The following is a 12,464-nucleotide window of genomic DNA, read 5'->3' on the forward strand; positions in this document are numbered from 1 at the left end:
TCAGCTGATCCTTCCTGCCGAAGCCAGGCCACGGCTGCGACACCCTGGCCGAGCTCCGGTGGGTGTGGAAATCCAGGATCTGTCCCCAAAATGCCGTGTTTCCCACGGCACCCCAGCCCTCTCCAGGTGTGCTCCCACCTGCTCGTAGATGGTTTTCTTCAGCTCCAGCAGCTCCTGGAGCCCTTTGAGCTTCACCTCCAGCTCCGTGCGGTGCAAGGTGCTCGCGTCCAGGTCCTGCACGGGTGCAAAGGGATCCTTTTGTCCATAACTGGATTTGTAGCGAGTCATTCCCACTGCTCCCCCTCCCCAGGGAGTGCCCTGCTCGCTGCATCCCTGGGAATGTTCCAGGACACGCTGGACGGGGCTTGGAGCACCCCGGACAGGGAAGGTGTCCCTGCCCAGGAGGGATGAGCTCCTTCCCAGCCACCCCATCCCGGGATTTATCAGCAGGGACGTTTGGGACTGCACTGCAGGTGCGGGCTCCTTTGAGGAGCTTTTCCCTTTGTTTTGTGGGATTTGTTGGTGGGAGGCTCCGCTTCGCCGGGCAGGGCTGGGCCGTCCCCTCCCAGCTTTGTTCCCCACAAAAGGCTCCACTCATTGAAAACTCGGGAGCCGTCCCTGGAGGTGTCCAGGAATGCCCTTCCTGGCTGAGTGTGCCACGGAAAACATGGAATTAGCCAGGATGGATATTTCCGGGGAACATTCCCTCTCTCCCAACACCCCTGCCCTGCCCCCGGACTGGGGGTTTGATATAAAATCCCAGTTCCAGCGGATTCCCACCCTGGCTCCAGAGCTTTGCCCGGGGTTTGCCCAGGGCGTGGCCCCTCCGCAGGGAACAAAGCAAATCCTTTTATCAATTCCAGCCCTTCCCAACCCTAATGGCACCCGGAGGGAACACGGGGAGGAGGGGGCGGCCTGGGAAGGGCTTGGACCCCCCTCAGGCCGGGGAAATCCCGGGATGCAGGGATGGGGATGGGCTGACAGGAGATCCCGGGATACAGGGATGGGCTGACAGGCAATCCCGGGATGCAGGGATGGGGATGGGCTGACAGGAGATCCCGGGATTCAGGGATGGGGATGGGCTGACAGGCAATCCCGGGATGCAGGGATGGGGATGGGATGCAGGGATGGGGATGGGCTGACAGGCAATCCCGGGATGCAGGGATGGGGATGGGCTGACAGGAGATCCCAGGATGCGGGGATGGGCTGACAGGAGATCCCGGGATGGGGATGGGCTGACAGGCAATCCCGGGATGCAGGGATGGGGATGGGCTGACAGGAGATCCCGGGATGCAGGGATGGGGATGGGATGCAGGGATGGGGATGGGCTGACAGGAGATCCCGGGATGCAGGGATGGGGATGGGATGCAGGGATGGGGATGGGCTGACAGGAGATCCCGGGATGCAGGGATGGGGATGGGATGCAGGGATGGGGATGGGCTGACAGGCAATCCCGGGATGCAGGGATGGGGATGGGCTGATCCCCAAGTGCTGCCGGGGGATTTTCAGGAGTCATTCCAGACTCACCCTCCTGTGGAACTGGGACTGGTCCCCTCCCTGTCCTCCTCCAGACCTTGTTATCCCAAACCAGCTGAGCCTGGATCACCTCCAGGCCCTTCCCTGGCTGTGCAGGGCTGGGTAGAGCCAATCCAGTTGGAAAATTCCCTTCCCTTCCCGCTGACCTTTTTGAGCTCCATGAAGGTGAATTCCATCCCGCTGCAGAGGCGAATTTCATCCTCGTACCTGCGGAGTGCCCAAAGCACAGGATCAACCACGGGAAACTCAGGGACACTCAGGGTTGTCTCGAGACCCCCAAAGATCCAAACTTTCTGCTTTTCCTGTGACGTTCCCCCTCCTTGAGGCAACGTGGGCAGGAGTGAGGAGAAGCTGCCACATTCTGGCTGCCCTGGAACACCAGGAGCACTTTTGGGATGAAGAATCCCAGAGCAGAGGGGAGGGAGCTTTAACTGGGATTTCATTTGGGGCTGGGCAGCCTCAGGCTCCTCACAAAGGGATGGGGGGGGGGGGAGGGGGGGATTGGGCTCTGCCCAAACTCTTCCATTTTCACCCCAAACCTTTTCTGTTCTGCTCATGTTTCCTCGGAGTTTCACTTCCAGGGTCAGAGTCTTCCCAAGGGAGAAAACTCTGGCTTGTGAAAATTCCGAGAATTCTGGACTGGTGCCATAACTCAGCCCAGGTGATTTGTGAAAGAACACAGGCAAAGGAATTCATGGAAAACTGCCCAGGGAGTGGAGGGAACCAACCGGGGATGGGGCGGAGTCCCGAGGATCCCTGTGAGGAAGGAGCCCCACAGGTGCTCAAGCCCAGCTGGGATAGGGCCAGGGGCAAATGGATACGAGCGGGAATTAGGGAACACTCCAACCCTCGCTGGCTCCTGGGACAGGGCTGTGGTGATCCCAAATCCCAGGGACCCGACCAGGAAAGCCACAGGGTCCACTTTGGGCCCAGCAGTGCTTGGTCAGAGCAGGACAGTGCTGGGCTGGGGGTCGGTGTCCCACAGCGCTGGACACGCGGTGGGAATGTTGGGAATGTTGGATCAGAGCAGGCTGAGCTCTCAGGGAGGTCACGGCTTCCCTGCTCTTCCCTGATCCCTTGGGCTCACGACATTCCATGGAATCAGGGAATCCTTACAGTTGGAAAATCCCTTGGAAAGCATCGAGTCCAGCTGCTCCCCCAGCACTGCCACGGCCACCCCGACCATGTCCCCGGGTGCCACATCCACACGGCTTTGGGGACCCCACCCCTGCCCTGAGCAGCTGTGCCAGTGCCTGGACACCCTTCTCGTGAGGAATTTTCCCAATATCCAACCAAACCTCCCCTGGCCCAGCCTGAGGCCATTTCCCCTGTCCCTGTTCCCTGCGAGCAGAGCCCGAACCCCCGGCTGCCCCCTCCTGTCAGGGAGTTGTGCAGAGCCACAAGGTCCCCCCTGAGCCTCCTTTGCTCCAGGCTGAGCCCCTTTCCCAGCTCCGTCCCCATCCCTGGACACGCTCCGGCCCCTCGGGGTCTCTCTTGGTGGAAGGGCCCCAAAGTGACCCCATTTCCAGGCTGTGAACTGAGACTTTCAGTGCCGCTTGGACACGTCACCAGACGGATCTGGGGGAGGCTGAGACCTTGGGAATGAGGTAAAATGGGATGTCCCAACAGACTGGGGACAGGGACATCGGGAATGCAGCCATGTGCTGCTGTTTGGGGTCTGGCACATCCAGCCAGAAGGTTCTTGGGAGCCCAGGAGGTTTTTGGGAGCCTTCCTTGCTGTGCACAACGTGTGGGAACAGGGAGCTGTGCCTGGGGCTGGGGAGCAGATGTTGGGAAAGGGGGGGAAGTCGTGCTCAGGAGCTGACCTGGACTATCTGGAGCAGCTCCCTGGAGCTGCAGAGGAAGCTGTGAGGGCAGGGGGCTGTGACAGCCGCAGCTTTGGGCATTCCTGGGCTTCCTCCTGAGTCCCCCTCGGTGCTGAACTCGCCCTCCCCTTCCCTGCTTTTCCAAGGCTGGGCAGCAGCGGCTGACGGGATTCACCTGCCTGGTCTGTGCTGCTCACCTGGAAGGTGAGCATGGCTGGAACACTGTCAGCCCCTCTGGAACACTGTCATCCCCAATGGAACATTGTCAGCCCCTATGGAACACTCTCAGCTCCTCTGGAACACTCTCAGCCCCCATGGAACACCGTCAGCCCCGCTGTGCCAGGACCAAGTTCAGTGCCTGTCCACAGCCTTCCTGCCTTCCTTCCTTCTCTCCTCCTCCTCGCAGCTCAGCCCGATCCCAGTGTCCCAGTGTGTCCCAGTGCGTCCCAGCCTGTCCCCGCAGCCCCGGGCGCTGGCAGAGCCCCGCTCCCGGCGGAGCAGAGCCGGCCCGGCCGGCCCAACGCGCTCCTGCCACGCTCCCAGGACCGTGACTCACCCGGGGCTGGAGCTGGAGCATTCCACAGGCACATCCCAGCATTTATCTCCCGGGAGACAATCCCGGGGCACTGCAGGAGGGCAAATCCAGCCCTTCCTGCACTTAGGACACTTGAGACGGCGTCTGCTCGCCCCGGGCTCCTTCCATGGAGCAAAATCCAGGGAACCGGAGCTCAGGCAAGCTTAGTGGCCTCCTGGATGTGCCTGTCCCCTGTCCATCCATCAGTCCATCCCTCCCTCCATCCATCCCTGCGTTTGGAATTGCTGGTCCAAGGCAGCATCATTTGAGGAGCAGGTGGGAGTGTCCCAGTGAGTCCCATCCCGCTGGGTTTGGGAAGTGGTCCCTGGCTCAGGATGGATTCAAGGTCTTACAGGGGGACTCCCCCAGGCACATTTCCCAGCCTGGAGGACTTTGGGTGTTCCCGTGTTCCATCCCGAATGCCCCAGCCCGGCTGAGGGATTCACTTCACTGGGAAATCCAACTGGTTCTCTGTTTTTCCTCCCCCAGAATTCCCTGAAGAAAAGAAACCTCCCAGATTGGCCCAGTTTGTGCAGAGATTTGCTCCAGAAATGTCCCTTGGCTGGGCTGGGGCTGGATGGGGCCTGGGAGTTCTCTCCCTGTGGATCGCTTTTGAGGGATGAAGCATCCCAGTCGTGCCTCATACCATTGTCCAAGTCACTGGAAAAGTCACAAGAAATCCCATGGGGAGAACTCTCAGGCCGCCTGTTCCTGGGAGCACCTTCATCCCTAAGAAGTCAAGCTGGAAATCCCTGGAGTGCCGGGAGCTGGGAATGCCTGAAGCAATTCCTGAGCGCAGATCTGAGCACAGACTGCGGCTGCCCCATCCCTGGGACACTGGGAGGTGTCCCTGCCCACCCAAACCAGTCTGGGATTCTGCTTCCCTGGGGGAGAGCAGGGAGGGCCAGGGGCTCCAGGCAGGGATGGCAGGTCCTGACCTTTGAATTATCCAAACAAAGAGTAGGCAGGCACCTCCCACAAGAATTTAGGAATTTTTAGGCACCTGGGTGTCACTTGAAGGGCTCCAGGGAGGATGATTTCAGTGTAAGGTGAAGAATCAAACTCCTGGTTCTTATTCCTGTCTAATTCCTCAGAACATTCCCTGTCCTTGGCACTGCTGAGGCCCTGGAATGCTGGGGCTTGGGGACCTCCCAAGAAGAGAGACCCCGAGGGACTGGAGTGAGTCCAGAGCTGGGGAAGGGCTGGAGCAGCAGGGAAGGGGCTGGAGAACTCCTGAGGGAGCTGGGAAAGGGCTCAGCCTGGGGAAAAGGAGGCTCAGGGGGGACCTTGTGGCTCTGCACAAGTCCCTGACAGGAGGGGGCAGCCGGGGGGGTCGGGCTCTGCTCCCAGGGACAAGGGAAAAACGGCCTCAAGTTCCACCAGAGGAGGTTTAGGTTGGATATCTGGAAAAATTTCCGTGGAAGGGGTTGTCCAGCCCTGGCACAGCTGCCCAGGGAGTCCCCACCCCTGGAGGTGTCCAAAGCCGTGTGGATGTGACCCTGGGGACACGGGCAGCAGTGACCACAGTGGTGGGGGGTTGATGGTTGGACCTGATGATCTCCAAGGGCTTTTCCACCCTGAATGATTCCACGATTCCAACCTGCTCTGAGCTGATTCAGGCATTTCACTGCTGTGTCTCCGTTGGATCTCCCTGATTTGCAGCCACCTCGAGCAGGGCTTGAGGAGCTGGAGAATCCTTGGGCTGAACCCCCTGGAGAGGACACGGATGTTCCTGCCTCACCTCGGGAGCGGGGCTGGATCCCAACAGGGATCCCTCGGCACGACTTTGGGCTGGACAGTCCCAAATCCCACGGGAGCGTCCAGAGCTCCGGGAAGGTGCCGGTGTCACTGGGAAGGAAAGGCGCTCATTTGGGATTCTCCTATGGGATGCAAATGAGCCCCATAATGAGGGAGGCATTGTCTGCTCCGGGAGCGGGCATGGCCCAGCTGCTCCCTCTTATCTGCACATCTCGGAGCTCCCCGGAGATAAGAGGAGCTCCCAGGAGATAAGAGGCAGCTGCACCTCCCCCGACCTTCAGCTGCCTCCCTGCTCTCGGTCAGGACCATTTGGGGCACAATTTCGACCTTTAGGTCAAAGCAGAGTTTGGCAGAAATGCTTCAGGTGAAGGGGGAAAGGAAGGCATCCCACACTCATGGAACAGAATATTCCTTCTTTACGAAGGAATTCCTCCCTGTGAGGGTGATGAGGCCCTGGAATGGATTTCCCAGAGCAGCTGTGGCTGCCCCTGGATCCCTGGCAGTGCCCAAGGCCAGGCTGGACGGGGCCTGGAGCAGCCTGGGACAGTGGGAGGTGTCCCTGCCCATGGCAGGGGTGGGATGGGATGAGTGTGAGCCTGGAGAGGACAAAGCTCCAGGGAGAGCTCAGAGCCCCTTCCAGCCCTTTAAGGGGCTCCAGGAGAGCTGGAGAGGGACTGGGGACAAGGGATGGCAGGAGAGGACACAGGGAATGGCTTCCCACTGCCAGAGGGCAGGGCTGGATGGGATGTTGGCTCTTGGGGTGGTGAGGCCCTGGAATGGATTTCCCTGTGGCTGCCCCATCCCTGGCAGTGTCCAAGGCCAGGCTGGACGGGGCTTGGAGGGGAAGGTGTCCCTGCCCATGGCAAGGGTGGCACTGGATGATCCTTAAGGTCCCTCCTAAGCCATTCTGTGATGATGAAGATCCTGAGCTGGAAAACACCCACAGGGATCGTCAAATCCAACTCCTGTCCCTGCCCAGGACACCTCAAAGTTCCCACCAGGAGCCAAGAGCGTTGTTGTTTGTACTGAGCAGCCTGGTCCAGAAATCACTTTGGGGACAAAGTTCTGGTTTGGGATAATTGTGTGGAGAATAAACATTCCCTGTTTCCATGGCTGTTGCTCCAGCAATGCCATTCCCTGAGCTGTTCTCCAGCAGAGGCTCCTCTCAGATCCTGCCCTCCTTGGAATTCCATTGTTATGGCTTTCATTGTTATGGCTTTCCTTTCACCTCTCCTTAACCAGGAAGAGGTCGTGATCCTAAGCTCTGAAATCCATACTTCTGTGCACACCGAACCAGGAGTATTTTCCTGGGAATCTCAGCTGGCTGAGTCAAATCAATCCCACGCTGCTGCCTGTGCCCCAGCTGAATCCCCCTGGATATGGATGGGTATGGATAGAGACACCTACTTGCTCCGGAAGGTGTCCATGGTGCTCAGGACCTTCGCCAGCTCCGACTCCAGGTTTTCCTGCTCATAGTTGAGCGCCTTCATCTCCTGGTTCATTTTGCTCATGTACTGCTCGTAGATGGCCTTGATGTCTGAGTCCGAGTGGGAATTGTCCTGGTCCTTCAGGAAGTTCCACCTGGTCGTCAGGATCTTGTTCTGCTGCTCCAAGCTCTGGACCTATGGGAGAGGTTTCAGAGGTGTCAGTGACACCAAGAGCCACACTCAAAGCCTGGCAGGGCAGGAGATGTTGGAGACCTTCAGAAGAGCTGCTGGAATCAGCAGATTTCCAGGGAATCCCTTCAAAATTAGGCCTGAGGATGGAGGGTTATGGAATCATGGAATGGTTTGGGTTGGAAGGGACCTTAAAAATCACCCAGGTTCACCCCCTGGCAGGGCAGGGACACCTCTCTCTTTTAGGGGACTTTTAGGGCTTTTACACATTACCCACTAATTAATTTCACAACAGAACACGGTGGTGTTGGAATAAACACGGTGACATCAAGATAAACGTGTTCACATCAGGATAAACACAGCGACATCAGGGTAAAGGAGTCACTGACCATAGGAATGGTCAGTTCTGTCACCTTTGCAAGTGACCACGGACTCCTGCAAACCCCTCCAGGATCTCCAGATCCAGGTGCTGACTCCAGTCCGTGGTGCACACTCCGGCCCAGGTCACGCAGGGATGTCCAGGGTCAGCGAAGGGCAGATTTCCTGCCCCAGAGAGCACAAAGAGAGGGAACCCTCTGGACTGCGAGGAATTACAGCATGGAGAGGCTCAGGGAATGAATCAGGGTCCGGGTTTATGGCAGAGCAGCTCAGACAAAGCTCTGGAGAACGTCCCAGGTAATTACAGACTCCAGGTGAGATCCCTGTGCTGGCTCCGAGAGGACAGCGCTGCCCTTCCACCGCCCGCCTTTGAGGAACCTGCTCCTCTTTCCCAATATTCCCAATCTCACCAGTAACACTCCAAGTTTAACAGTTCTCATCTTCAAAAGCTCTTGGCCAACTCCAATTAATTGGCTAATTGCTACCTCTGGGAGCAACCCCAGTCACGTTTTGGCTGGAGATGCCGGAGCTGCCTCCCAGTTTCCTGTGGTACATCCCAGGATGACTCAGGGCCGATGCCGTGCCCGGAGCACTGGGGGCACTGGGAGCACTGGGGGCAGGAGCCATCAGACCTCCAGCCTTGGCCTGGGGTCCAAAGGAGAGGCAGAATTCCAGCTGCCAGCCCAGATGCGGCACCATCTTTCTCCAAATCCTTCTTGTCCGAACAGAGAGAGCAGCCAAGCAGAGCAAAGCCATTCCAGCGCTTGGGAGTTTCCAGCAGAAGGGCTCGGAGTGTTGGGATGTTCCAGGTCACACTCTTGGAGACCTCATCCTTCCTTCCTGGGATGGGAATGGATTGTGTCGGCTGTTGGTCCAAGTCCACCTTTAATTAATTCCTGACCTCCTTCCTAATCCTCAGCTGCTCCTTTTATCCCTCACATTCCTGTTCCCAAACCATCCCTGGGCTGAACTGGTTCCATCTTGGCTTCCAAGATCTGCTTGGAGCTGAAGATCTTTAAGGTCCCTCCTGACCCAAACCATTCCTTGACTCTGCGACTTCTGCAATGTCCCCCTCACTGGAAACCCTCCCCTGCAGAGCCTTTCAGCAGGAGCTTTGCAGAGGGATCACCCAGATTTGGCCTCATTCCCTGGAATTTCATGCCTGAACACAGAAGTGGCCAAAGTTTGGTCCTCACAGGCCTTCCCCTCTGGGCTGCTTGGGATAAAGGCAGGGCCTCAAACAGGGGCTCCAGGCCTTGGCTTTTCCCTGTCTTCTTTTCCATCTGTCTGGAAAATAAATGCCAGCAGATCTGGAACAGCTGGAAAACCATCAGCACCAAACTCCTGTAGCTGTGTGGTCAATTATCCCTGGAATCACCTGCTGGAGATCGAGAACATCTGAATTCCTGACTAAAAAGCCAAGTTCTCTTTGACAGGGAAGTGTCATTCCCTTCCTCTGGAATGAGGGCCTGGGGCAGGTGCCTGAAGTTGCCACTTGATGCAGCTCTTGAAGCCTTCAAAGGAGCTCAGGAGCTGAAGTCAGAGACCTCGGCCCAGGGGGTGTCCCTGTCCTGAGGGGGTGTCCCTGTCCCAGGATCCACATGGATCAGGAGGTCGCTGGGTTGGGTTTGTTGGGAAACCTGGAACTCCCTCAGTTCTTCCCTCCCCGTTGCCCGGGAACGGGCCTGGCTCAGGCACGCGGGGTTTTGTCCCTTTCCCCTACTCCCATCCCTGCTCTGAGGGCCCAGCAAACCCCAACCTCTCCACCTGGACAGTCCCAATTCCAGCCTCCACCATGTGGGTGTTTCCCACACCAGGTGTTCTCCAAATTCCCAATGCCACGATCCTGGAAAGGCTGTGCGAGGCCTGGGCCCTGCTGGCACTGCCAGGTGTGACTGGTCACAACTGTGCCCCTTGGAGAGACCCACTGGAGGTGTTCCCACAGCCTTCTCCTTCCCAGTGTGAATTCAGGTCCTCGGAGAGTTAAAATGAATCAATCCCCGGCCACTGGAGGTTGGCAGGGAGAGCTGCATGAAGCAATCCCAGAGATTACATCTGTTTACGGAGCAGGGCTCTGCAGGAACCTGCCTGCACCGGGAGTTGTTTTCCTTGGAGAAACTTCTGCTTCTCCCGGCTGCGCAGAGATGAAAGCAACGCTTTCCTGGCCCCTCTCCTTGGCACCTCGCAGGCTGTGGGCGGGGGGTCTCCCTGGCCCTCCGCGGTGCCGAGCTGCAGGTGGGGATGAGTTTCCAGGGTTGAGTTTCCAGCTCTCTTCAGCAGCCGGAGTTGGAGCTGCCGCCACAATCGGCGTCACTGCCCGTGGCTGCTCGCCCACTCCGGGGCCAAAGTCCCCCCTGTCCACGGAGCCTCCACGGCTCTGCCGGGGCTGCTCGGGGTCCCCCAGGACCTCCCCGGGGTGACAGGCACAGCCCCCGAACACAGCGCCGGCCCCAGGGATGCTGCTGCCCTCGTTAGCAGAGAGCTCGGAAGGAGTCACTAATTGGGTAATTAGCCGGATGTTCCCAGCCTGGCCGGGGGTGGCTGCAGGCCCTGGTGGGTCCCCGAGAGCCCGGGCAGTGCCTGCGCCCCCTCCCCACGCCAGCCAGGAGCTGGCCCTACCTTCTCGATCAGGGTCACGAACTGGTTGTTGAGCACTTTGATGTCCTCCTTCTCCTGCTGCCGCACGGCCTGGAAGGCGGTGTCGATGTCCAGGCGCACCGGGGCCGGCAGCCTCCCGTCCCTGGACAGCGGCGAGCAGCGCAGGCCGCCCGGGGAGCCGCAGCCGTCGCTGGCCACCGAGCCGGGGCCGTCGCTGGCCCCCCCGTCGGGGCTGCGGCGCTCCGGGGACGGGCTCCCGGCGGCTCTGCCGCGGCTCATCCTCGCCGCCAGCTCCCCGGAGCAGAGCGAGCCGCTGGAGAAGGCAGCGCAGGGGTTGGTCATGGCCGGGCCGCGGCTCCCGGAGGGGAAGGCAGAGAAGGGCGGAAGGTTGGTGGCTGCTGCTGCCGCCCCCGAGGAGGGAGAGCCGGGGAGCCGCGGAGCTGGGCCGGTGCAATGCCCGGCTCGTGGGCTGGTAATGAATTCCAAGCACCTGTTCTGCGATGTTCATTAAACGGAGGAGGGTGGAACCCTTGATGGAAATCCAGATCAACCTGTTGGCTTTTTGGTTTGGTTGTTGTTTTTTTTTTTTTTCCTTTTTTTTTTTTTCTTTCTTATTCCCTCCTCTGTCTGTTCCCTCCTTTCTTCAGGAGCTTGTTTGTGGGAGGAGGGCTCCGGCCCTTGCAGCAAAACCAAATCCTCCCAGGTAATTCCGGGCCCCAGCAGTTGCTTCCCTCATCCTTAAAAGGTGAGGAAAGGATCCGAAGGTGCCGGGCTTGGGAAGGACTGCTCCAGGCACGGCTCTGCACAGGGACTTGGCACACGGAGCCGGGATCAGCCCCTGGCCGCTTTCCAGCCCAAATCTGCAGGAAGGAACAGTGATACTTTCTTTTTTGTACGAGATGAGGGTTTAAAACCATAAAGAATCTGAATCGGCTAAAGAAGGAGTTGGGAAATGCATTCCAAGCTCGGCGTGGCCGGAGCGGCTCCTGCTCTGTCACCACATGGGCACAGCTTGGAAGGGTCTGGTGCTCCAAGTGTTTCAGGGAGGATAGGTCTGGTTTTAGGCATGTTAGGTCTGGTTGTAGGGATATTAGGTCTAGTTTATGCGTGATAGGTCTGGTTTTAGGGAGGGTAAATCTGTTTTTAGAAATGGTAGGTTTGGCTTTGGGGAAGATGGGTCTGGTTTAGGGAGGATAGGCCTGGTTTTGAGACCCCTGGGAGTGGGGTCCAAGAGTGCTGAGGTTGTTCACTCATCTGCTCTGGCAGCACCAGAGACCCTCAAAACCTCTGGACCCCGAGGTGGATCTCCGGTGCCCAAGTCTATCTGACTGCCCCATTCCCCAAAAGCCCTGTAAGAGCTGGAGACACCAAAACTCTCTGAATTTCAATGAGTTCTGGTGTCCCACCCTTAAATCCCTGTTTGCTACAAACCCACCCTGGACATGGTTTTCTGCTTTGGCTCCGTTTCTCCTGCGAAGCTTGGGAAAGAAGAACTCCCATCTCTGCCTCGTTTTGTGGCATCCTTGGGACGGGGAATGGTCTCCTCTGGCCATCCCAATTTCCATTTTGTGGGAAAGCTGCTGCTTTGCTGCTCTGGTTCTGCCCAGCACTGGAATTTCCCTGCCAAGGGAGGTGAGGGAAGGTGAGGCTCGATCTGCCACGGACGTGCTCGGACAAGAAACGTCTGCTGAGGAGCAGCTGTAGTTTGGGAAGGACTTCCCAGGGAAGGGGTCCCATTCCTGCAGGGTCGACCTTTCCTTCAGGTGGAACTGCAATATATTGCCAAGAACGGGGTGTTCTCCCATGTCCCCCTTCCCAAAACGCCCTTTCCAGGGAAAATCCACTTGAACACCAGGTCACTCACTCAGTGGGTCCTTGGCAGGACTTTTCAGGGTAATCCTGATGGTTTGTTTTAATGATTAATCCCAAATTCCTGTCCGGAAGCAGCCAAAGCTCGTGGCTCCTGCTCAGTGGTGAGATTATCCCTTCCTTGTGGGCATCTCCGATGGCTCTGCGGCTGCAGGCACAGACGGGACCCCAGTGGGCATCAGGTCAGGGGTCACCCTTGGCCTTGGGGCTCCTGGTGGTGCTGAGGGCCCTGGGCATGGCCCTGGAAGGCTGGATCCCTCCGAGGGAAGCAGGTGCAGGTGGAATGAGGGCGCTTTGGGGCAGTAGAGG

The 12,464-nt window shown here is 58.4% G+C and overlaps 1 protein-coding gene across 1 annotated transcript in view; it reads right to left on the reverse strand.

Moving 5' to 3' along the window:
- Positions 1–10,757, reverse strand: part of KRT80 (keratin 80) — a 16,207-nt gene extending 5,450 nt beyond the window's left edge. Inside the window, exons 1-4 of the mRNA XM_032094137.1 lie at positions 10,308–10,757; positions 7,102–7,316; positions 1,683–1,743; positions 139–234 (exon numbers count right to left, since the gene is read on the reverse strand). Coding sequence (XP_031950028.1) covers positions 139–234; positions 1,683–1,743; positions 7,102–7,316; positions 10,308–10,628 — 693 coding nt within the window. The 5' untranslated portion in view covers positions 10,629–10,757. The remainder of the gene's footprint in view (positions 1–138; positions 235–1,682; positions 1,744–7,101; positions 7,317–10,307) is intronic.
- Positions 10,758–12,464: the final 1,707 nt, after the last annotated feature.

Source organism: Corvus moneduloides, chromosome 30 (assembly GCF_009650955.1).
Source record: "Corvus moneduloides isolate bCorMon1 chromosome 30, bCorMon1.pri, whole genome shotgun sequence".
NCBI lineage: Eukaryota > Metazoa > Chordata > Aves > Passeriformes > Corvidae > Corvus > Corvus moneduloides.